Source organism: Neolamprologus multifasciatus, chromosome 6 (genome assembly GCF_963576455.1).
Source record: "Neolamprologus multifasciatus chromosome 6, fNeoMul1.2, whole genome shotgun sequence".
Lineage (NCBI taxonomy): Eukaryota > Metazoa > Chordata > Actinopteri > Cichliformes > Cichlidae > Neolamprologus > Neolamprologus multifasciatus.
The window spans coordinates 28,403,482-28,428,714 of NC_140444.1; the positions used below are offsets into that span (position 1 = coordinate 28,403,482).

The 25,233-nt window shown below is 43.2% G+C and overlaps 2 protein-coding genes across 4 annotated transcripts in view; one reads left to right on the plus strand and one right to left on the minus strand.

Annotated features, from left to right (window-relative positions):
* The first annotated feature begins 63 nt into the window (after positions 1–63).
* LOC146517213 (synaptogyrin-1-like) lies at positions 64–7,254 on the plus strand. 2 transcript variants are annotated; one of them, XM_085162725.1, is made up of 4 exons: positions 64–380; positions 1,591–1,825; positions 3,348–3,493; positions 3,615–3,723. In XM_085162725.1, the coding sequence occupies exons 1-4, from the start codon at positions 276–278 to the stop codon at positions 3,714–3,716; spliced, it is 588 nt and encodes a 195-aa protein (XP_085018851.1). In that variant the 5' UTR covers positions 64–275; the 3' UTR covers positions 3,717–3,723. The 2 variants fall into 2 exon arrangements, with proteins under 2 accessions (XP_085018851.1, XP_085018850.1); XM_085162724.1 differs by lacking the exon at positions 3,615–3,723 and adding an exon at positions 7,027–7,254 and having other exon boundaries at positions 76–380.
* LOC146517214 (voltage-dependent T-type calcium channel subunit alpha-1H-like) overlaps positions 3,347–25,233 on the minus strand; it is a 65,200-nt gene continuing 43,313 nt past the window's right edge. For both annotated transcript variants that reach the window (XM_085162723.1, XM_085162722.1), the window contains 13 exons: positions 23,710–23,835; positions 23,533–23,622; positions 22,875–23,067; positions 18,398–18,549; positions 18,191–18,300; positions 17,971–18,104; positions 17,817–17,887; positions 14,474–14,552; positions 14,092–14,213; positions 13,435–13,719; positions 13,198–13,348; positions 11,728–12,290; positions 3,347–11,303 (listed from right to left, as the gene is read on the minus strand). In XM_085162723.1, coding sequence (XP_085018849.1) covers positions 10,662–11,303; positions 11,728–12,290; positions 13,198–13,348; positions 13,435–13,719; positions 14,092–14,213; positions 14,474–14,552; positions 17,817–17,887; positions 17,971–18,104; positions 18,191–18,300; positions 18,398–18,549; positions 22,875–23,067; positions 23,533–23,622; positions 23,710–23,835 — 2,718 coding nt within the window. In that variant the 3' untranslated portion in view covers positions 3,347–10,661. The remainder of the gene's footprint in view (positions 11,304–11,727; positions 12,291–13,197; positions 13,349–13,434; positions 13,720–14,091; positions 14,214–14,473; positions 14,553–17,816; positions 17,888–17,970; positions 18,105–18,190; positions 18,301–18,397; positions 18,550–22,874; positions 23,068–23,532; positions 23,623–23,709; positions 23,836–25,233) is intronic.

The following is a 25,233-nucleotide window of genomic DNA, read 5'->3' on the forward strand; positions in this document are numbered from 1 at the left end:
TATTAACATATTTCTAGCAATAAACAAATTACATAAGGATATTCAAGCTCGCGTTGATATTTTGGGTAAGCAGGCGTGACATCCAGAAACCACGCAGCATATCTGTATTAAGCTGAAGTCACGGTGAGTGTTATTGCCGCAGCCTGTGCTGAGCTGCTGGCGGTGACGCGTTGTGACTTCACACGGAGGCTGGAGTAGGACGCCGCCGCTCCGCGCAGCTTACGCCGACTCGTCTAGTTCTCTCAGCTGGAGTCAGGCATCAGAAAGCCGGAGGGATGCAGCCAGCGGGCGCGTACGGCGCCGGGAAGGCCGGGAGCGTCGCCTTCGATCCGGTCGCCTTCTTCACGCATCCCCGCACCGTCCTCAGACTGCTTTCGTGGGTAAGCCTCCCCTGCACTGTGTGGGTATCTTCATCAATGGATAGGCCTACCTGCAGCCCCCCTCTCTGCCTCGTTCCCACTTACATCTGTCTGGTGTTTCATCCGCTCACGTCTGCATTTTATATCAGTGGGCTATTTTTTGCAAAAGGATGAGTGTCTGAATTTCAGCTTTTACAGCGCTCACATCATTTCAGCCTCTGGCACAGAGGCTACAGGGCTGCCTCTTTGTGTCTGGATGGAGCTAATGTGAACGCTCGGGGATAATAATGTCCCCCAACCGGAACGTAACACCTCTGTTTTCTCTGTGCTGTGCTGCTGTGAGTCACCATACAACATTTCAGGAGCACAGGAGGCAATGTGCTACAGATGAGCAAAAGCAGAGCTAGTTAACAAAGCACGCCAGCCCTCCTTTCCCGTGTGTGTCCTTCATAATTCAGCTCATCATATGTCAGCTTGTCACTGTTGCTTTTCTATTTCTATCCATCCATTTTTCTTTGACCTATCCAATTAGCACCCGCTGGATGAAAGAAGACATTAAGTTGAATGATTTCACCATTAGTCTCCAAACTATGATTTGAGCCTAGTCCTGAGAAGTATTAATGACATATGAGATCTCTGTGGACCAAATGAACAGTGTAAAGCTGAATTACAATCACACAACACAAAAGTGGTGTAGCTGAAACCTGTAAAGATCATCCATGACACTTCTTTGTCTAACTGAAAAGGATTTTAGGGTAGCTCCTGATATTTGGCTACAGATTTGTTAAACAAGGGTGCTTTAAAAACTAACACAGTTTTATCTACCTCTGGCAAATGATTCAATTTGTGTTTTTTTAAATAAATAAAAGGAAAATAAATTCTTAGTGATTTGAGAAACCAGTTGTCTTTGAAGGAAACCTCATTCTTATTACTTGGTATTATCTTTACTCAGTTTCTGTTTCCTTTTATATCAGAGAGTTCATTTTCTGCACGGTGTGTCACTGTCATTTATATTAAACACGATGACATTTAAGTAACTGGCACAAGTGTTTGTTTTTGTTGTAATTTGGGCGACATAACCCTTTTAAAGTATCATCTAATTGTGGGGAAGAAGAATATCCTTGGTCTTTGAGCTCTCAACCGCAGGAATGCATGGCACTGGCACGCCGGTGTGAGTTAATTCTCTTCTGCATGTCAGGTAATAAACCGGCCAACACGTCTCTCCCTGCAGGTTTTCTCCATCGTGGTGTTCAGCTGCATTGTGAATGAAGGCTACATCAACATCGGCAGCGAGCGTTTGCTCTGCATCTTCAACAACAACGCCGACGCCTGTAACTTCGGTGTCACCGTGGGCGTGGCCTGTTTCCTCGGCAGCATCTTTTTTCTCATCCTGGATGCTTACTTTCCCAGCATCAGCAGCGTCAGGGACAGAAAACGTGCGGTCCTGCTGGATCTCGTCTTTTCTGGTACACAGTTATCGCAGGCCGAATACCGTAACACACAACGTAGAGCTAGGTCCAGGAGCATTTGAGGTACATGTGCTAGGCATCATCTTTTGGATATTTACAAAGAAGAAAATCCTTATATTTAAAATTATCTTGGCTTGCCCAATTACTTTTTACACCCCTGAATCCTAAATACAACACTTTTGTTAAACCCCTTAAATTCAAGCGGCAAGTCGATCAGTTTCAAAAAGGCAAAACAAAAGTATTAAAGCCAAATCTCAAACATTTTAACAGCAACATTTAAATATCAGGCATATAACATTGTATTCTTGAATCTTCTGGGAACTGCACGTCTTTACTTTCAGCCATCACTTGGCTTAGCTTAGCAGAACACTGGCAGCTAGCCTGAGTCCTGCCCGAAGACAGTAAAAGAAGTGCAGTTTCAATAATACACATCAGTCTTTCTATGTAATTAAAAAAAATGCTTCTGTAGTAAATGAAAGAAATCTGTCAGCATGACAGGCTTAAAATGTAAGAAATGAATGTGTAGAAATTACAGAAAAGTTGTGGTAGCTCATTGAGTAAACTGTCCTGTGATTGTAAAATAGGAGGTTTTTTTTGTAATTGGCAGAAAGTGTTGCTTTTTTTTCTAGAAATTTCTTTAATAGATGGTCAAGAAACATGAAGATTTCTGTCATTTAATGTCCATGGTGGAGGTCTTTGTCATTCATAAAAGCTATAAAACATCTGAAAATACAGTTCATATTTTCCAAAGTTGTCCAGTGGGGTGGATTGGTGCTTTATTGTGGGGCCATTCTGGTCCCGGAGCCTTATGTTTGACACCACTGTTTTAAAGAAAATTACTTTTCTTTAACAGCAGCATGAGCTTCACCTTTGTGGTGTTGAGTGAAACAGCGCATAATTTAGCACACATTCAGGTTGCTGTTGGGATAAATTGTAAAAGCCGGTGATTCAGTCCGTGGAGACGCATCATTAGTACACATTTTCAATCTATCCAATGAAAAACAAAGATTAATGATTGTCCTTCCTCAGCTAACAGTTTGTGTTTATATCTAATTAGGAAATGTTAGCACACTAATAACGCTCAGCTAAAACTATTGATCATATATCATACTTACTGTGAGCACTGTGAGCAGTGCTGTACTAAACGTAGCCCATGACACCTGTTAATTCAGCGGCTGAAACTTGATTTTGTATGTTTAATCCTTATCTGAAGCCTTCAGTGCAGAGAAGCTGAGAACATCAAAGGAATAAAATATTTTTAGAATGAAAAAAACATGAATAGAGTATAATCTGATTAAGCTCTTTCTTTTTTGCCTTTTACAATTTGCTTCATAATGAAGTCAGAAAAACAACAGAGAGCAGAATCTCTCTTTTACATGAAAGGAACAAAATTCATCTCTTCTGGTTCTCAAATAGACTGGAGACACTTTTTTTCTGTAAAAAGTAGAACTGAGAAAAAAAAATGTGGTAATTATGAAGTGACCCTGCATCTAAAAGTCCTGTTTTCCTCTCCTCAAAGGTATTGCATGTTTCCTGTGGTTTGTCGGCTTCTGTTTTCTGGCCAATCAGTGGCAGGCGACCTCTCCGGAAGAGCTGCCATTGGCGCAGGGCTCTGACGCAGCCAGAGCCGCCATCGCGTTCTGCTTCTTTTCCATCCTCTCCTGGGTGTGTATGCTTACACCTCTCGATTCACACTGCCCTCTTTGTCTTTTGCACGCCTGTGAGCATGTGGTTATCATCATCATCTGATATTTGATCACCTGCATGCTCGCGTGTGTGTTTACAGGGTTATCAGTGTCTGCTGACCATGAACACATTTAAGAGTGTTTCCTTCACGGAGGTCGAGCAGCTGCTGCCCACGACCCCCCCGGCCCTCTCTCAAGTCTAACACTGCCGCACACACTTGGTTGACTTGGGCAGCTTCCAGGCGTCGGTGCTTGTTTGACCGTGTGTGTGTTTGTGTAGTTTTGCTGACAAAGCATCTCACTGCTGAGAACTGCATTGCAAGAATATATTTCAACTGAGACAGTTAGCTCATTTATTATCCCCTGGTGACTCAGTAGAGCCTGTTAAAACTAGCTTAACACCAACCTATAGTAGCCATTCATCTCACTGTCATTGGATAAGCTCTAATTGTGTCAAGGAAGTACGGCATGGTTTCACTTTTTTAGTCTGTCAAGTCATTTATTAACCATTAAGTTGAGAAGGACTCAATTGTTCCCCTACAGAGGGTTAGTAGCGGGTGGCAAACAATCATATTAAAGGTTCGGTCGTCTTCAGGCTGTGGCTCCTCTCTGGAGGGCGTTACTCATTAAACACGATTAGCGAGTGACACCTTGTAGTTGTTTGGGCTTCAAGGCTGTCATATTTTTGACAGGAAGCTTGTGTTTGAAAGCAGTTAAATCTGCATATAACCTTGTGTCAAACCAAAGAGGGTCTGTGTGAGATGATGATAAACAGCCTAGTGTCTCGCTTAAGTCACAGGTCCTTGAGTTTGAGGTTTTATCAGATGCACAGTAGTGTATAACAGTACAAAGAAGGATTTCAGTACTTTGAATTGTTCTTTTAGCAGCAGCTGGGATGGACTGCTCTCCCACTGTGACACTAAACTGGAGAAACTGGGATGAATTTTCCATTTTGTTATCCCAGTGTAGAGCCAGTGTGGGTGTGAGAACTTGGCACCTGGTATTTCATCTGTCATTAAAATGAAACCTGAGGCATTTTGAGAAGGTTTCCAATTGTAGGCACAGTGTGAGTGAAGGGAGCCTAACACTGCTATAATTAAATGCATGTTTTATGCCCAGTTTCAGTGTGATAGGGGACACTCGGGTTTAATAAAAACAAATAAATATAATCTTACAATAATGATCGCAGCGCATTTATGTCTATGTGTCTGCATGTGCACTGTCACACACACACAATGATTATTAACATTCATATGTTGTTCGATTTCCTGTGTATTGGATTCATTTTATGAGTCGCCTACAAATGCAATATCAGGTTCTCTGTTTGCATTCGTTTCAGTTTTCCTGTTCAACATATGTTGCCCATATTTAACGCTCACTGTTTCCTTGCATCTTCCAAATTTGTACCTACGACAGAATTTCTTCCGACTCACCACTAAATACACTAAGTAAATATAATGTAAAAAATAGCCCAGGCTTTAAGTAGTTACTTTAGAACTTATTTTCCTCTGTAAAATCATTAACGCAGCGGTCCCATTCTGTCAAATGAGCCTTATAGTTTCCATAACTCAATGAATAAGAGCAGCTTTTAGTTTAAAGAGTTTAGTTTAGCATTATATCTGTCATCATCTCGGTTTTGTGAGACTTCAGAATCAACCATATTTTTATGAGAAGGTGGATTGCTGAGGTATCAGGTAATGTTAGCCAGCCTAGTCAGCAAGTTGCATACATAGACTTTGGAGGTATGTCACACAGTCACAGATACTTGCTAAATGGTGTTAAATAACATGCAAATAAAATACCTGAATGTCACTCACCACAGATGAGCACAGACTAAATATGGCCTGATTCACACATAATTTTAAGCCTTCATGCAACTTAAATGGGTGATTGAAAAAAAAAAAAAAACTCTATCACTGTCATCATATCATTGCGATGTTATTAAGGAGGTAAATTGGCTATGGAGACCAAAACATAGTGTAGCAGGCTGTAAACATGTTTATTTCTGATGTAAAGTTGGGCATTTTAACATGAGTGTCTCACTCTGTGAGCGAGCTTCGAGTGGCCACTCGAGGAACTGCAGTTTGATTTTTCAGCTCTGCAGGTTTTTATATTGTTACATTGCACTTAGGGGTGGGTTTTGATAATCGATTTATCGATTAAAATCAATTCTGGCTTGGATAACGTGATATCGATTCATTAAAATCCTGAATCGATTTTTTAATATAAATTTATTTCTCCCGAAATGCCAGAATCTCAGTTTCGACAACCACCAAACAGCTAAAACAGTAAATGAGAGCAGGTACACGGATTCTGCACAAAGACGTAAACATAAAGCACGGACCCGCCGACGGATGAGAATCGGTGAGATGTTGCCTTTCTCACCCGACGGCACGGACACGGTCAGGGCTGAAAGCCGACAGCTCGCTGATTCCGATGTTTCGGCGGGTCCGCGCTTTGTGTTTGCACCCTTTTTGCACTGATTCTAGGGCTGTTAGTTTGATCTCTCTCCAAACAATGTTGACTGAACCAGCAGCAAAAGAAGATCCAAACTACGCTTCACATAAACATCGTCCTAAATTCCCTCTGACTTTTGCTGTTTTGCTTCCACCACAATAAAAATCACACTTCATGCACAGCTCTCTCTCTCTCTCTCTGTATACTTCAAGAACAGTTTCCCGTCTAAAAATCTGTTTTCTGCATTATTCGCTTGCTTGTTACGCACAAGTCTACTGTTCTTACACCGCTGTTGGCCGACGTTTTTTCCCTTTTACTTACTTCCAAATAGAAAAACTAATTTCTGCCGTTCAATAGGCTTCTGAACAAATTTAAACTTTTTAAAATTATGCAAAATGCAAAACGTTGTGTCTCTAATAAAACCGCTGTAACTTCAGAGGTAATGTTCATATGTTAATTAATGGTTTTCTTCCGTTTTTGATGTACTGCAGAATATTTTTATAAAATCCCAGGCCAGGAAAATCACCTTTATGTTTTTCGGTGTTTTATCTTCAGCTATTTTGACACAAAGGCATCTGCTGTGATGCTCCCACCTTTGATAAAGTCTGGAAAGTGTCAGCTTTCTTTTTATAGATACAAAAATATGTAAATGTACTGATCTGAATTATAATATTTCTGACTGAGGCAAAATTTCCCAGATTCAAATCGAATCGAATCAAATCGAATCGAATCGAATCGTGGATCGAATCGATTTGGGACCTTGTGAATCGGAATCGAATCGATTCTAGAAATCAGTGACAATACCCAGCCCTAATTGCGCTGTTGTTTCATTGAAGACTCTGAAACTGCGTAATGGAAAAGCACAACACTCAATCCCAAGTGGTGTAAACCTTCTTCACGCTACACCTTTGTGCTTCTTCTGTCTATTTTTCGTCACTGCATCTTTAACCAACCCTTGCACATCTGCAGGCTTCTCTAAAAGCAGAGTGTTACTCAGCGTGTGATTAACAGTGTTAATCATTAACATGTGTGTGTCTGCGTGTGTGTTACTAACAGGCTGTGCTGACGCTGAGTGCGCTGAGACGCTTCTTAACCGGCAGTAACTCAAACTTATTCACCTGGCAACACCTGGATCCCGTCCCTAGCAACACTCGAGCTACACCATACCCTATTGCTAATGGCGCTACCATAGTTACCACAAATCCCTATCAAGCTCCGCCCTTCACTGAAACCCTGGACCCCCAGAAGCTCACACAGCAGAGACCCTTGGCTCCTGCCTTCTAGAGACACACACTCAGGGAGAGAAGGACGAGATGTACACGACATGGACAACTTCCTGCCTCACTGTTGAGCGGTTTCTCCATCCTCTCCTGGGATTGGCAGGATTTTGGGTCATGTGAAGCGTGATATGTTATCACCATGGCAACTGCTGGCTCAGCTTAGTTATTTGTAACTGTCTGTGTCAAGAATTCCGTCTTCTGCTCATGCACACACACAGATACCGGCGCACGCAAACACAGCTGTACTCCCTCACACCTGGAAACAGATGCGCACACACACACACCCAAACACACACCTGGAAACACATGTACATACACCTGGAAGAACACACGCTCACGCCTTGACTGCATGTTCATATGGTGAAGTCCAGATTAACATAGATGTAGATGCAGTGATGGTGCTCCATCTGCCTTATTAACAGATAACTTAGCGAAGGAAACATGGAGGACAGGGAAGCTGTGTAGCTATCTATTTCTGTTTGTCCTCAGTCAGCCTGGCCAATCACAAGCTGCCCTGCTGACATGTGAGCTCCCATTGGCTGAACGTCAAACAGAGGGTCCGTTTGACCAATAGATTGTGAGCAAAAAGAGTGAGGCCAGGCAGACCTTGCAGAAAATGCTACATTTTCTTAGCAGGGGAATAAAGGCAGGACTGCTTAATGCATTTTGTATGCTATGGTGTTTTAGTGTGAAATATTCATGTGATTCAATATTTTATTGTGATATGCTGAAGTGGTATTTGAAAATAAAATCTATCTACTACCACCACCAGAGTCTGCCTTTGTTTCCATTATCTTTAAATAACTTCTTTGCTTCCTGCAATATGAGAACACATTTTTTGAAAATAATCATGTGTTGCGACAAAGATCCGGGGACGTGTTAGCATACTAATCACCATTTGCTGGAAGAAGGCCATAGAGTGGTTGAATTCATTAGCGGCAGCAGGCAGCTGCTGTGTGTTATCTTTATTTTTAGATTAGGAGGCACGTGTTGAAGACTGCGAATGTTTCCGCTTCTGTTTCTTTTTACCATCTTGACACATGAGGAAAGGACAGAATTAGAAGAAAGGTTGAGTCAGATAAAAGTCAGACAGGAAGTGGTTTTATTCCAGCACTGTCCAATCATTTCCTCTCTTTGTATCATTCCCCGCTTCCATTAATATGCAGGAACATTAAACGGCTTTATGAACATTTGCATCATCCACCATCATCATCAATCGTTACAACTGGCTCCCCTCATCATCCATCGTCGTCATCACCAGCAGATAAATTGACATTCAAAAGTGTAGAAATTCACCTTTGTAGTTCTCCTACCACCCACTGTGTTAATAAAATAGATTCTTGACCTTTTCTACAAAGTTTTACGCATTGTTATGTCACCTGAATAAGCCCTTCTTTTACATCTGCGTCTGTCTGAATCACCTCTTCAAATTTAAGGGGCCAGCAGAGGGCACTCTAACTCCGCAGAGCTCTGATCGCACCACACTCAGCTGTGTCTGAACTACCTCTACCCTGAGAATACTAAGACGGAGGGGGGGTTGTGAGAAAACGGAGCTGACTGAATGTTTTGAGTGGGTGGGATCGGGGGGAAAGCGAGGTAGAAACTACTAAGGCCTAGGTCACACTACATGATTTTAACTTAAAGGTTCAAAGAGCGGATTGATATTTCAGGCTGTCAGGGTCGGGTGCATACAGGCCAAAAATCAACAAGACATCAAGGTTTTCTCAGGCCATGAGCAATCAAGCGACACCCAGAAGTTTACTGTAGGCCGTGATGAATGAAGAAAAAAACCCTCCAAAAACCAAAAAACTGAAGATGAATCATATTGAAAATCAAAAACTATCTTTAATATAAAATTTCCTATTATGATATATCCAACAAGCTGCTGTACAGGATTCATTATTACTGGAGGTATAAGTCTCTTATAAAACAGCATTGTGCCTGCACCATTCACATACTGTAGGTGTTCAGTTACAAATTATTATTATTTTTTATTACATTTTGTAATTCTACTGCTTAAAACCACATTTGTAAACATAAACTGTAATTTCTGCACCACAGAGAACAAAGTGGAGGAAAATTTCTATTCATGTACCGGTTTGCAATTTAGGAAAATCATCAGATCTTATTAACTGAATGAGAGCTGAAACAGCTTGTTGATCAAAGGGTTAGTCAAAAGGAAACAGTCGGCAACTGACGGATACATTTTCAAGCAACAATGCTGCGAGGGGTTCTGCTAACTCATCTGATTTGTTAGTTTTACAGCTTTTTCTTACTTACTAAGACATTACTCCTAGCCTGCTGTACCACACCATGGTAAGGTGGTTAAGTCAAGGAGTTGGGGTGATACTAAGACTGAGACATATTGTTGAAATCACTTATTTTCTTTAGGATTATTCATCATCTGCCCTGTAAATAGATGGTTTCATACATGCGACTCTATTTAGAATGTATGTCTTTACACTGAAACAAAAGGGGAACATTTTGAGGTGTTTTTCTTTTATATTGTTCAATGATTTTACTATTTCATTAAGATCAAACTGGGTTGTGTGTAGCCTAAGAACTTAAATGACTTTGACCGTCTTGATCCAAAATTATAATAAACTGACAACCTGCTGTTTGGTCTTTTTTGTCGGGGTAAAGAAATCCCAGAACAGCCTACTCTGTTCACCTGGATGCTGCATTTTCAGTGGGAAAAACATTTAATCACTAATCCTACTGACAACTTCAGTCATTTGACATTCAAAAATGCGGAAATTCAACAGTCTTCAGTCACTTGGATGGCTGAAAAAGTCATTTATCATTAAAAAAAAAGCTGCAACCAGATGAACAGAATCGAGTGTCTGGGGTTTGGTATTTTCACAGAGAAAAAAAAATGTGATTAGACGTTACCGTGATCCGGTTATGTTGTGTGGACTAACAGGTAGTTGCAGCCCCAGCTGTGTGGTCTCTTTGTATAAAACAGCAGACCAGTCACTAACTTAACCTGCAGTGCACCTTCAGAGTAGTTTTGTACTCTGACCTGGGCTTGAGGTGCGAGGAAAAGGATGAGCGAATGGAGCAAGCAAGGGGGAGGGTTAGTGTTTGAGTAATATAGCTGCAAAGTGACTCTATGAGTGAACTAAAGCTAGAACTATGAGAGAAGAAAAGGAAACTTCTTCTTGTGTGCATCTCGTGTGCATACGGCACAAAAGGGGTCCAAGTCTTTGAACACATACACACTCAGTACACACACAATCTGAGTCCTGCTCACACAACCTATGAAAACCTTGTGAGTGCAAGAGGCGAGGGGCGGGACAGGAGACGGGTATAATCCTGTTTCTGGCCGTGGCTCAGGTCCCTCTTGTGCACTAAAGCAGCACATTCGGCTCCTCCGCTTCAAAGAATGACCAATCCCATCACAGGGTTTGTTTAGTCTTCCACAGAACTTCCCTCCGGCAGATTAGGAGAGAGGCTTGTGGCGTCAAATGACAAAGTCCGCCTCCTCAGCTCAGCGCTGCTGTCAGTTAGTTGGGTTGTGACTGGAACTGGCTCCTCCCTGGGCGGCGGGCTCATTCGCTGCTTCCTGTTCCTGCCTGAAACCGGGGACACCGAATGGCTGAGGCGGCTCCTGTGCTCCCCGGGACTCGGGGTGAGGTGTCTACTTTTGTGCGGGGAGCTGGTAGGTTGCGTGTGAGAGTGAACAGAGCTGTTAATACAGCTGACCTCTGCGTCAGCGTCATCTGGCTGCGGGGTGGGGTCTGAGCCAGGAACGGGGCTGGCTGCTCTGGAGTCACAGAGTGGAACTGATACCTTCAAACTCTTCTCAAAATCTGCTTCTGGCTGAGAGCCACAGGCTGTCTGCTCAGGTACGTGTTCTTGTGCAGCGGTATCGCTGTGGCTCCGGCTGTGGCTCCTGCAGGAGATGACCCTTTGCGAGTGCGCATATTTCACTGTGTGAACGCTGGACGACCGTTGCCGTGGTGGGGTGGAGGAGGCTGCGGGCACAGTGAGTCGGGGCTCTGCCAGATCGTCAGCTGAACTCTGATCCAGAGAGTCGAGGCGCACGGCCTCCTGCGGACACAGCACATTCACAAACACTATGAGATAGCCAATCGCAGACTGTTGTAAAGTGCGTGTAGGCTTGTGTGCTGCAGATCACCCTGGAGCAAAAGATGGAATACTAAAAAATACATTTAGATAATTTTTTGTTCCTTACAAACACAAAAAGGCCCCAAAATTGATTATAAGCAACTACGACCCACTTCAAACTTTGCAGACGTTGCTGTTGCGACATACCTCTCAGCTTGTCTTTATGTTCTTTGATTCCGATTCATTCCCATAAAATTAAAAATCACCATCTAAATCCTTACAACATCAAGCAGCTTGAGGCGACTGTTGTTGTGATTTGATACTTTATCAATAAAACTGAACTAAACTGAGCAGAAAAAGGTTTGCAGTGTGTTTGTGTTCAGCTATCATCGTCATAAAAACACACCTGTCTCCTTAACTGTCTGCTTGCAGTGCGGAAGGATGCTGGTCTCCTCATGGCTGAACTGTCAGGGACGTAGGAGGGGCTCAACTTGTTTCTGTCTAAACTGTCTTCGGGACTGAGCCAGTAAGAAGGACGCCTGCCGCCGCCGCTGTGCGTGGGGCTCAGTCTGAGCGACGGATGCCTGTCTATGCTGTGGCTGGACATGAGTTTCGGCCGCTCGGCGCTGGGATCTGGATTCACCCTGTATCCGTCCATACTGTGAGCAGAGCTGAGTCTGTGTCTGTTGATGCGATGCGCTGGGCTGAATCTATATCCATCTATGCTGTGAGCCGAGTTCAGTCTGTGTCTCTTGGCTCTGTGAGTGGGGCTAAACCTGTATCCTTCTACGCTGTTGGCTGAGCCGAGTCTGTGTGAGGAGTGCCTGTCGATGCTGTGAGATGTACTGAGGCAGATCATTGGCCTTGAGCTGCGTCCAGACCCCAGTGAAGCGTGACTGATGGCTGGCAGAGCTCCTGGAACCTGCAGCAGGGAGCCGCCTCCACTGGAGCCAAGAGATGACATGGAGCCTGCAGACAGTAACGTGGATTATGAAGATGACAGCTAGAACAAAAAAAAGCAAGACTGTAACTGTTAGATGCATTTTTTTTAACCTCTTAAGCCCCAACGCCCCCTGATACGGGGGCAAAAAGCAGGAGATCAGGTAGGCTTGGGGCTTAAGAGGTTAAAGAGTTGTTTCACCTCACAGCCACACACACACACACACACACACACACACACACACACACACCATCAGCTCCTGTATTTCAGTACATTTTCACAACTCAGGAGATGAAAAAAATGTTTTGAGACCATGTCACGATTCAGTTTCACCTCATCTTTATCTCATTGGCAATTTTAGTTAACCTGACTTCCATTGGAGGACTTTATATTCAGCTCACTTGGTGCAATAAACTTCCACTGTTAAAAAAGACACGTTAACATGACAAGACTTCCAGGTAATGCTACAGGCATATTCCAAATCTAGAACTACTTGATTTCTAGTTTTAATCTATGATAAACCTTTTACTTACAGCATATTGTTAAACGTCTGAGAGAGAACACTGAGTGGAAACAACCCGAATTACGGTGTGTGCAATTGAGATTTGGTTTTATATTGGATGACGCAACATTTTCTGTTGTTTTTTATTTGTTCGTGGGATACCTGGCTGTTCCAGGATTTGTTACAATCCAAATATAAACTAAAGATGGGAAAGACGTGGCAGGCGTATAGTTCTATCAATTCCATTTAAATCCATAACAAATATCTCCTTCCTTAAGGCCTTTGATAACATTGCCTTACCTTGTGCAAACTTCACAGCTCTGCTGCCTTCTAAGCTATTTATGGAAGCAATAATCTTTACAGGAGTCATTTAGTTGTTATAGGACAGTAAAAAACAGTTCCTTAATTCGATTGGCTATAAACAGCCAAATTACCTGAGAAGCTGTAGCCGGAGAATGCCTCGTGGCCAATGAGCGGATAAGGAGAGCATCTGAGCGGCTGAGGATGGCTGTCGCTGGGGAGGGAGAGCATGCGTCCCATGCTCAGTAGGTTGCCATGGGAACACCCTTCATCCTCAACTTGCACCTGGCACATGACATCACCAACACTGTTACTCGCACTGTCATCTCTACCCTGCTAGCTCACACGCATGCAGAAATACAAGCAGGCACCTGGGCAGGTGCGTCCAGCTCTAAGTCCCCGCCCACAGACGCGGTGCTGAGCCGTCGACTGGCCTCCTCCCGCTCCCTTCTCTCCTCCCTCTCCCTCCTCTCCTCCATCTCCTCCAGCTGTGCCTCCTTGTTGCTCTCCTCCAGGTGCTTCATCAGAACGGCCACGACCACGTTGACAAGCACAAACTGAGCCGTGAGGACGAAGGTGACGAAGTAAACGGGCGAGATCAAGGGCAGGTAGGTGAGGCAGTGGCGATCCTGCGGGCGACACTCGCGCAGTGTGTCCTGGATGATGAAGGAAGGGAAGAGGAGACGATAAAGGATCAAGAAGCAATATAACCTGATGATAAATGAAGGGATTAGGGTGATATATTAATGCGCTCTGCTGTACTTCTTCTCATCTCCTACAGGGGGAGACGTTGATCTGAGCCCAAAAGGACCTTGAGCCTGTCACAGAAGAGTAATACACTCTCCTGACCCTCGAATGTCATCAGCTCTTAGTCTGTCATAAAAAAACAGTGATCTGCTCTCTGCTTAATGCAGAGGCTGTCTCATAACCTATGCATTGAGACACATACACACACACAAACATGCACTCAGTCGTCCATCCATCTTCTTAAAAACCCCCTCAGAGGAGAGGAAAGGAAGAGTAACAACCTTCATGATCCCATTCCAGTTGTCCCCGGTGGACACCCTGAAGAGCGTGAGGAAAGCCATGCCAAAGTTGTCAAAGGTAGCGTGGCGACTGAGACCCTCGCACGGGTTCTCGTCTGAGCACTCTGAAAGAGGATGAAAGGAATATTAGATCCGGTAAGTGTGGGAGACGAAGGCAAGGGGGGAGAAGAAAGAGAACTGCGCACAGATTAGATCACTGATTAGGTTGCTGATTCTAAATTGGCATTAATTAATGTATGTAACTCAGCAAAATTTATGCTTGTTTATGTAATCCACACATAAATCACCCGTCGGTCGCACCCGCTTGCACGCATGCACAGGCTCACATGCACACTCTTGCACATACATGCACGCACACACTAACCCAGTTTTCCAAAGAGCTCAACTCCCAGAGCTGCATAGATGAAGAACAGCAACATGAAGAGCAGACCCAGATTCCCCACCTAGACGGACACATTACACGCACAAACAGATATATAGAGTGTATGATACACCAAAAAATAGACATGTACAGTATACACTGAAAAAGAGAGAGAGGGAGACGCCAACAGATAGGAAGAGCCCAAAGACAGAGACCGCTGAGCCTTACTGCACTGACGTTTACTACTCCTTAAAAACTAACGGGATCCATCATGGTACCTGGAGTGGAATAACACCTCACGTTTTAGGGCTTGAGAAACAAGTGAGTTTTTGGCGCCTGGACTCAACCCTGATGAGTCACAAACACGCTTGTCACCGAGTCCTGGCCTGCCTCTCTTCATGGTAGGAGGCACGGCGATGTCTAATTAGATAAAAGGTGCATCCACCGATGAAGCGAACTGGAAACAAGCGCATCGGACGGCGACGCAAAGACGTGGGTTTGATCCCCTGCAGTGAGGTGTCACTTCAAAGACACACAAATACTACACAAACGGGAAGGCAGTGGAGGATCGTGGGTATTTTCTTTATAGCTGAGATTTCCGCTGGTTTGTTTGAATATATGCAAAGACGAGCACGGCACCTGGGGTTTGTCGTTTAAAATGAACATGGTTAAGCTGCAGGTCAAAACCATCACCACACCTTATAAATGTGTACTTGCATACATGTTTCCGCTTGTTTGATGTGCACCACCGCCCCCTCCCTCACCGTTTCTTCCTTGGTTCTTGTGGGGTCCCCCGAGGAAGGTTGGTTGATCCTCCCCAAAGCCTTCCCACATTATATTCAAAGAATGGGGAAGGTGGCAGCTCTGTGATGCTATACTTAGGCACAGGAGCGCTTTGACTTAATGGTAACACGCTCACAGATACAATGCTAATGTGCAGATCTCTAGTAGTGCGCACCATAATTATGATGTTATGCCCACGCTTGTTAGCGTGCTAATATTTGTTAATTAGAAGTTAACACACAAGTAGAGCTGAGGCTGATGGGGATGTTTCTGAGTCATTGCTCAGGTGAATGACTGGGTTTTATACTAATTGCAGAATGTTGGCTGCTCCTTTCAAATGCTAAAATGTCCTTGGGTAAGAGAAGTTCACAGAGTCCCCAGTTGCACGAATTAATGACAGAGACATTGTTAAAGTGCTCTGAAGATCTGCTAAGGTTAAAAAGTGCTGTAAAAGTGCAGACCATATTCTACTAGTATATCAGGTAAAATCTGACACTCGCATGTTAACCATTAAAAGGTTAACATATGAGAGTGTTCAGCCACAGAGGAGCATAAACAGTGACGCTAAACTTCACTACAATCCATCCACATCATGAAGAAATTTAAATGAAAGCTACAAACATCAGCTGTCAGCTGGAAAGCTAAATTCATTTGGCCTCATCGTGAATATTTGCTAAACATTTTATGATAATCCATTTAATAGTTGGAATATTTTAATCTGGACCAAAATGGTGAACTAATGTTGCCGCTCCCACATCTAAGACACATTTTCTTTTCTTTTTACCTTTTTACTATAAATGGTAAATGGACTTGTTCTTATAAAGTCCTTTTCTACTCTATTGGAGCACTCAAAGCAGTTCATACACCTTGCCTCAATCATGCAAGATAATTTTCCCTTTTCTACATACATGCTTTCTGTCTAACATTCACACACAGTCATACTGCGATGGATGCATCGTAGAGCAACTTGGAGTTAGTATCTTGCCCAAAGATCTTTGGTATGCAGACTGGAGCAGCCAGGGGTCAAACCACAAACCTTCCAATTAGTAGTTGACCGGATAACTTGATGTAGCAATTTAGTGATAGGCAGGTGCTAGATGTTGGATTTCAACCTTGTTTAGGCCTTTTTTTCCTTAGTAGACACCTATTGTGGCTAACCCTTGTTTTTCTTTTCTAAACTGAGAGGTTTGTGTCATATTTCCGGCCTGTTTCCAGAACAAAATAGCTGAGTGTGTATTAGGCATTACCGAGGGTTATCTCTGCCTATACAGGTTACTATGGCTACTCTAATGGTCATTTAACCCAGCGTTATTGATATATACTTGTCAAAACTCATTATTAAGGGCACAGATGAGGTCTTCAAATGTCTTTATGGGGGAAAAGGTTAATGCATTTATGTGGCAAAAAATATGACTAGCTTTGTGGATAGGTCAAACTGGCTGAGAAGTCTTAGCTTAGCTTTTTTTTTCTGTGCATGATATTCTAATATTTTTTAACTGTTTCCATTGAGTTAGCCAGTGTTTTACACAGCCAAGGTATCAACAGCATATCTTAACTGGAAAAAGCTAGACAGGGCCATCCGTAGTTAGCACTAATTAGCAGGTATCTGTGACTGTGCTGCACCCATGGAGTCTTGCTAAACAAGCTAGCTGCTAACTTAGCACAGCAGCCTTTCATTTAAATTTCATAACTTTTGGCTTCAAAAGGAGAGTCTGCAGACCCCCGGTGGCGTCACAGTGACTATATCCATCTCCCTTCTATTATCCCCAACCAGCCGCCCTTTCCTGAGACGGGTTTTGCTGGAGATTCCTTCCTGTCAAAGGGGAGTTTTTCCCTCCCAGTGTCGCCAAGTGCTTGCTCATAGGGGGTTGTTTGATTGGGGTTTACCTTACAATATAAATCACCTTGAGGTAGTGGTCCAGGCTGTCAGTATTAGTCTATTGTAGGGGACATAATCACAAGCTTGAAAAAAAAATCACACAGGAAAGGAGCTCAGGAGGTAATCAGAAGGTTGGCAATGTGATTGGTAGTTGGTGGTGCAAATATGAATGGGTGTGTGAATGAAGCTTATAGTGAGAAAGTGGTTTGAGTGCTTAAATACAGTGGAAAAGTGTGATATATCTACCAGTGTATTTGCCTGGTAAAATCTGCCCGAATGCAGCTTTTGTCTGCAGAGTTTTTGTGCCTCAAAGAAAAGAAAGCTTTTTGGATTGGATCTTTGGATGTTCTGCTTTATTCGTCAGCAAGCAGCAAAACAATCATCCCAAAGCCAAACTGTTTCATAACATGCCATAAAGTCGGGATTTAAGTGATGAGTTTAAGGATCAGCAGGTACCCTTTAGCTGAATCTGAGTATGTCTTCTTCTTTGTTTAGTGATTATTAGTTGTCGCTGGTATAGCACTGCTTGGGAGGAATAAGTGATAAATCATGGGAGAGGCAGTCAGTGCCAGGCCTCGTAAATTGCTAAATAAAACAAGCCATCTGCTTTTCATCAGATCTGGACACCAGGCAGGCATTTAAAAAGACATGTTTAACTGTACAAGCACAATAGATGCTTCTTACCTGAGGCAGAGCCTGCATCACCGTGTCCAACAGAGCTCTCATCCCCGTCGCCATCTTTAACAGCTTCAGCACTGAAATATCGCAACATGTCAGCTCTTATCAGCCTCACGCCGTCGTGTTTTTTTTTTGTGTGTTTGTCTCCCCGTGTGCTTACCTCGTGTTATCCTGAGGACCCTCATGATCCGTATAATTGTGGGGTTGATGGGCAGGGAAGCACTCAGGTCTATTTCCTCCAGTGTGATACCCATGATGGACAGCAACACAATGGCGAGGTCCAGCTGGTTCCATCTTGACACACACATGGACAAAAACAATATTAGCTTCTGAAGGGATGCTTTTTGAGAACCTCCGTCTCCATGCGCGACTGGGGATACCTCTCTTTGAAAAAGCGCCGAAGACCAAACGCGATGAGTTTCAGAATGGCCTCGATGACGAAAACCAGCGTGAACACATAATTGCAGTACTTCAGTATCTCCTCGAGGTACTGCAGGACACACAGATACACACTTCTACAATACCACTGCATTGTGCTTCATTACTATGGTTTTAGGACAGGTGGAGGAAGGTGTTGCCATGGTTACCTGAGGTTGGTTGTAGTGCTCCATGCTCATGGTGAGGAGGTTTGTGAAGATGATGATTGTTATGAAGAGATCCAGGTAGTGGCTGGTGCACACGCTGTGGATGCTTCGACGTAACGGGGAGTAGTCGGCGTAATACGGCTTCTCAAGGGCCCCTGCACACACACACACACAGACACACACACACACGCACACAGATACAAACACAGACACACACAGACACACTGAGAGTCATTAAAATGCTTCTGAAAGAAAAATGTGATATTGGCTATGAGGTCACTGGTGAAGCGTGTGCCAAGTGGCACTCTGGTGTGTGCGTGCGTGTGTGTGCACAGACTAAAAGTGCCACCTCAGGAATTCAGTCCTATCCATCATGCACACACACTCTCCACGGCACCTCAAGGTGTCTTTGAGCACAAACCCTCGCTGTCTGCTGCCAGACAGTTAACTGACTAAGAGGAGAGCACTACTAGAGATTACACTGCAGAGAGAGCGTACAGAGAGAGAGACAGAAATCTAGCAAGAGAAAGAAAATGTGTGTGTATGTAGGGGTGTTGACTATGCGTGTGTGCACACCTATGCGAAATGACCAGAACTATGCAGACACATTCCCTGACAAGGGAATATTTGATACAATTTTAAGACAATTTAATGCCTCAGCAGAAAATTTTAGACAACAGCAGGCTCCAACTGATACACCTCTTTAACTGCTCGTTAACAAAACTATCCACTCAGCCAGTGACATCACAATAACTCAGGCAAGTAGACAAGGTCAAGATAACCTGCTGAAGTTTGCTAGTTAGAACAAAGGAATGCAGGAGAGCATCTCTGAATGTGCTTGAAACAGATGGTCTACAGGAGCAGAAGGCCTTCACAATCATCAGATCTCAGTCCAACAGAGCACCTTTGGGATGTGGTGGAACAACTATGGAGCACTTTGTGATGCTTTCATGTGAATGTGAACCAAAATCTTGCTGCGCCTTGTTAAATCGATGCAATGAAGAACTAAACCAGTTCTGGAGGCAAAAGCGGGCCCTAGCACACTGTACCTAATAAATTGGCCAGTGAATGTATAATAGGTCCATGTACTAAGCTCCACAAAGAAATAGCTCCATTAGTTTGGTTGGAGCACTTTTGACTGGCTGACGCAGTGACGCTGGGTTTACTGCCAGCATCAGCGCCAACATTTTCTTTCAGTTCTCCAGCAGGCATGTTTCCCTTGTTGTTTAAAGCAGGAGCATTTTTTTTTTGTTGTATTTTGTACCTTTTCCCTCTGCACCCGTTTCTTCTGCTTCAGACTCCAAAGGAGAAGTGACATAAACAAACTAAAACTAGATTTGCTTTGAAAAGTGAGGAAAAGAAAAGAATGAGGAAATCGCTACATAATAAGTCAAGGTTCAACACATGCTGGCTTTTATGAAATGTAATGCTGAGAAGTAAAATGCTCTAACACCGACAGACCTGATGAGATAGTAGAGCAGAGAAAAGAGACACTCATAAACCACAAATGACATGTCCTACTTTCAGCACACTCTGACGCACCAGTTCGAATGGAAGCTGATTGTTCCGGACACTGGGAATAATGTGCTTGTGTACAGGCGTCGGCAGACCTGGGCCCAGAATGTTTTATGAATAGCTCCTCCAAAAGAAAACATAATCGTGCCTTAAAGCTGGAAAATAATGGATATTGCTCATCGAGCACATGAAAAATGTTCAACTCTTTTTGGGTTGTTCTCTGTTCTCTCTCTTTGTGTGTGTGTGTGTGTGTGTGTGTGTGAGGACTTGTCTTTGTTGGCATCTGCTGGTCACTAGGCTAGGGATGTATGAACATTTTTCAAAGGAAAAGGAGATGGAAGCTAACGGGCGCAGGCGAGGCCAGAGGAGATGCAGGAAGAGTTATCTCCCGTTGCTGTAGCAGCAGATGAGTCAGGACATGAGAAAGCCACTGCCTCATCTACGAGCTCGGAGGATGAAGGAGAGGACTGTTAAGCTAGAGCATTTCTGTCGCAAGGCACACTGTGTGAAAGCCTTACCTTACACCTCCATGTGTGATTAAAGCCATGTTAACCATCTTACAAAATTCTGAGGCACGCTGGGCGAGCTAGCTGGCACTCACTATGATCTTAGTGCCGAGCGCAGAAAGGAAGCGGGATGACCTTACTTTTCCCTTTGTAGAAATCAACTGATACATCTTCCAGCTATAATTAGTTTCCCCTGAAGCGTATTTATGAATCATCTGCATTTGCATTTGCAGTCGATTTGGCCACTGAAACTGTCCCACAGTGAGAGGGAGTGAAAGAGAACAGCAGCATAGAGAGATGAGGTCACAAAGACAGATGCGATCAGATGGAGAGAGCCCAGGACCCAATGATTAACTCTAATAAATAGCAAAAGAACGCTGATTGATCTATATGTGCCGCTGAACATCGACTATCGACCTGCAGCTGACATCCAGTAGTGTTCCTATGTTGTGAAATTATCAGCCCATATGGAATAATGAGTATCGATGATTATTTAGCCCCTATGGGAGGAAATAGTGCACTCATGTTTTGCTTCTGTTTTTTGGAAGAGAGGGAGCAGGATGGTTGCACAGTGATTAGCACTACTGCCTCACAGCAAGAAGGCCCTGAGTTCAACTCCATCACCCGGCCTTCCTGTGTGGAGTTGCATGCTCTCTCTGTGTCTGCGTGGGTTTTCTCCAGATACTCTGGCTTCCTCCCACAGTCTGAAGACATCTAGTTAAGTGTTTTAGGTTAATTTGTGATTCTAAATTGCCCGTGAATGTGACTGCAAATGGTTGTCTGTCTCTCTGTGTTCGGCCTGTGATAGACAAAAAAAATACATTTTACTAGATTTCGGGTGGTATATGTTGATGGGATCATTTTCATGGCCAAGGGAGTAAAGAGCAGAGGAGGAGGCAACTCTAGCAGGCAGAATGGAAAATGGTGCAACTATCAGGGGAGACTCTAAAGACTTCTGGGTAGGGTGAAGCCACCAGTGGTTCAAGATCTTTACAATACCTCTTAAAGGAAGTAAAGTGAATGCAACGTGTGTGTCCACTTTCTTGAATCACGACTGCATGGTTTTTTTCAGGTGGTTTAGGAATCACATGTTAAGCAGTTACAGGTGTAACGTTTGGATGTCCACTTAAAGCACTGTGCAGATTTTGAGCCGGCCCTCCTGCCATTTTTTAAAGTGGTCCTGAGTAACAGTTCTCCAGGCTTTGTGAAGGTCTTTCAAAGTTTTTTCTTTGGACATTGGCTGCTTTTTCACCCAATTTCAGTCCAGTCCTTGTACCTGACCATTTTCGTTTGTTAAGCCGCTGAACACTGACGTGTGAATCATTCAAGCATAAACGGACATCCAGCTCAAGGGATGAACCAATGTTGCGTCTACACATAGCAGACAACTTAGAGCCCATTTCAAATTGTATCTTTAAGGCCTTTACACACCGGACGTGTAAAATTTGTGCGAATATTTTGTGATTTACAACTATTTTTTGGACTCACCTATTCTTAATAGAGCCATTCACATTGACCACAATAAATGCCAAGTCTGCCAATAAAAGTTTAAACTGTCCCACTGACATCCTGAAATATGCACAGAAGCAGACACAATAGAATTTCAACTCCTGGGTCAAAACATGAAATTCTTCCTCCTGCTGCCTTCTCGTGAGAGTTGCAGGAACCCAAATCTCAGTTTTTTCCTTTTCTTGTTTGGAAACATCAGGACCAGCTGGTCATAGGTTGACATATTTTTCACAAAATCACAGTGATTTCAGTCTATATATATGTTACGTGACAAGTTAGCGTCCAAAAAACTGAGAATTTTATGCAGAATTTCGTAAAGGCTTTTAGCAAAAACACACAAAAATAATTTTATTATTAAAAGGTTTGACAGCATAAAATAGTATTTTTGCACCAACAAGGTGATTCCCAAAGACCTATTAGCCTTAAATGTGGTTTATCTTGCCATGCTGTGCAGTTTTCTATGTAGTCCTCACAACATTTAAGGAAACAGAACAAGTGGAAGGCAAAGAAAGAACATTATCAGTCATGGATCGGCCTCACCGGTGCCCGGACCTCAACATTACTGAAGCAGTGTGGGATCATCCTGACAGAGAACAGAACAACAGGCAGAAACATCCAAAGAACAGCTTTGAATGTCCTTCAAGAAGCCTGGAGAACTATTCCTGGAGACCACTTAAATAAATTACAATAACACTTGTCTATGAGAGTTCAGACAGTGTTGAAGAATAAAGTCAAAACCAAACATTGGCATTCAGGGTTGTCAGAATTGTACAAATTCTGTTTTTGTCTTCTATACTGTATTTCCATTTATATTTCCACATTTCAATAAATGGCTGCAACCATTTCCCATTTTTCTAGCCAAATATGAAGCCATAAGAGGTGACTCAAGACTTTTGCACAGTACTTTACTCTGATGTCCCTCCACCCACTTTCCCAAAACGCTTCCTCACTTCTCCTCCTCTTCTCCAGTCGCTTCTGTCGTTTCTCCTCCCTCAGCCGCGCCTCTTCCTCCTCCTGCTGTTGGCGACACTTGTGAAAGTTTTCCACCACCACGCCCACAAACATGTTGAGCACAAAGAAGCTGACAATGAGCAGGAATGAGATGAAAAACAGCAGCATCCAAGGATTGTGGTTTCTCACTGGCTGCAGAGAGAAACAGAGAGAAAAGAGCGAAGAAGAAAGGACAGGAGGTAGCACAGAGACACAAAAGGTAAAAAAAAAAAAACAAGAACAGAAGGACAAAAGAGTGATGAAAGAAGGTGAGGAGGGGTGGAGAGGAAGAAAAGGAGAGAGCACAAACAAGAAGACAATGTAAGTACTGAGTCAGCACTAAAACTGCCAGCTCTGTCAGCTCACATCTATTCATCCATCTGCCTTTTTTTTCTTTTCTCTGCACAGCTACACCTCACTCCTGAGATATTTCCCCATTCACACTCAAACAAACAAGATCAAGTGTTCCTAAGAACGACACAAAAAAGAAGGAAATCACAGGGAAATATTCACTCGCTGAATGAGTCGTTCATCTCCCGGATTTTCACTTTTTAATCCCCCACACACCCGCTCTCCCCCCCCCCCTCCCCCGCTGTGTTCGAGACTGCCTCTCCTCACCTGCTGGTCCACACCCACGGCATCCAGGCCGTCGTACATGATGCTGACCCAGCCGTCCTTACACGACAGCACAAAGAGCGACATCAGCGCCTGGCGGGATGATACGCACATAATTCAGCTTTGCTGCTACGATTACCAGCCTGTAAGAGCAGATGTCTGTCCAAGAGTGTGACAAACCTGTCCCAGATTGTCGAAGTTGTATTTCCGCCGCAGCCAGCGGTAACCAGCCTGCAGACACTCAGTTTTATTGGTGATGTTACTTACATGGATCCCGTCGCAGTGGAAGAATTTCCCTTTAAACAGCTGCGCAAGTGTGAGCACAGAGAAAAAAACATGAGAGAAGACTGTAACCTCAAGGCAGTGTAAACAAACCTTCACACAACAGAGCAGAGGCTCTGTTGTGTTATATTGCTGTACAGTAAACAGTCTGCAAGAGCCTGCAGACCCCTGTGCAGAATCACTCCAGCATGGGTGTTCTCATTAGAAGATAACCCACTGATAGCGTGCTTTTCGTCAAATATAAGCCTACGTGTTAATTAGCTTCAGCGTTCATTAGGTATTATATCCTTGCGAGGATTAAATCTGAATATTTGTATTTGCAAAAAGAGAAACATAAGCCATGAAAATGAACTGACTGGCTTTGAGTGGAGTTTTTAAAAACGGTACTGTACATTCATTTCCTGACTTTGACATTTTAAAATGTGGTGAGAGCCTTTGAACCTTAAAGCAAGTTTTATTAATAGATTCTTTTGTTTTAAAGTATTTCTGAAGGACTTCAACGCGTGAAGAAGTAAATGTGACCGGAGACTATCCAGCCTGTTTTAAATGTGCACTTCAGCCTGGCTCCTATTAGTGCAAAGATGTTTTACCTCACATTTAATCCCTGAGATATCGTTATATAAGAAAAATAAGCTTAAAATAAGCGATTTCAACAGCACATCTCTAGTAGGCTCTAGTAAATGAAAGAAATTTTTGGGCTTAAAGTGTAAGAAATAAATGTGTAAAATTAATTAAAAAGTTTTGGCAACTCTTAGACCAGACTGCCCTGAAATTATAAAGCAGATAGTTTATGTTAATGCACAGAAAATGCCCTTTTTTCCCTCTTTTTTTTATACTGTGGACCCATTATAAGAAAAATGAAATTTGTATAATACATAAAGAAAAAACAGGAACTTTTCTGCAATTTAATTGTTTATATATTACTTCTTTACTTTGGTGTAGCATGAATGGTCATGGTGGAGGTCTACATCAGTAGCCAATGGTGTAAAACTAAAAAATACAGCTAAAAAAATCAAAATTTATGACCTCCCTCACATTTTCCAAAGCCGTCCATTGGGGCCAGATTGGAGTCTTTGCTAGGCCAATTCTGGCCCACAGGCCTTATGTTTGACACCCCTTTACAGCAGAAGAATATATATTTACAATCTGGTACAAAAAGCAATTTTTGGCCTCTGTGTTTCTCTGATAGTTTCTCCCTTCGTAACAACTCTAGGGGGTAATTTTTTTTATAAGTCAACCACCTGGATAATTGAGTTAAGGGCACGGCTACTTTGATTGACAAGTGTCCCAACACAGGCAGGCGTAGCCAATCATCGCTGCCGGGCCTCAGCGCCACTAATTGGAGTCACTAAACTGAACCTCTTCAATGTGTTTGCGGTGTTGGTGTGTCCTGGAGCATTTTAATGGAAATATCTGACAAAT

Bases quoted from the DNA above. Each gene is read 5' to 3' on its own strand.
- LOC146517213 (XM_085162724.1), top strand. From the start codon at position 276: ATGCAGCCAGCGGGCGCGTACGGCGCCGGGAAGGCCGGGAGCGTCGCC. The intron at 381-1,590 runs GTAAGCCTCCCC...CTCTCCCTGCAG, and splicing joins TCCTCAGACTGCTTTCGTGG to GTTTTCTCCATCGTGGTGTT. The intron at 3,494-7,026 runs GTGTGTATGCTT...TGTTACTAACAG, and splicing joins TCTTTTCCATCCTCTCCTGG to GCTGTGCTGACGCTGAGTGC.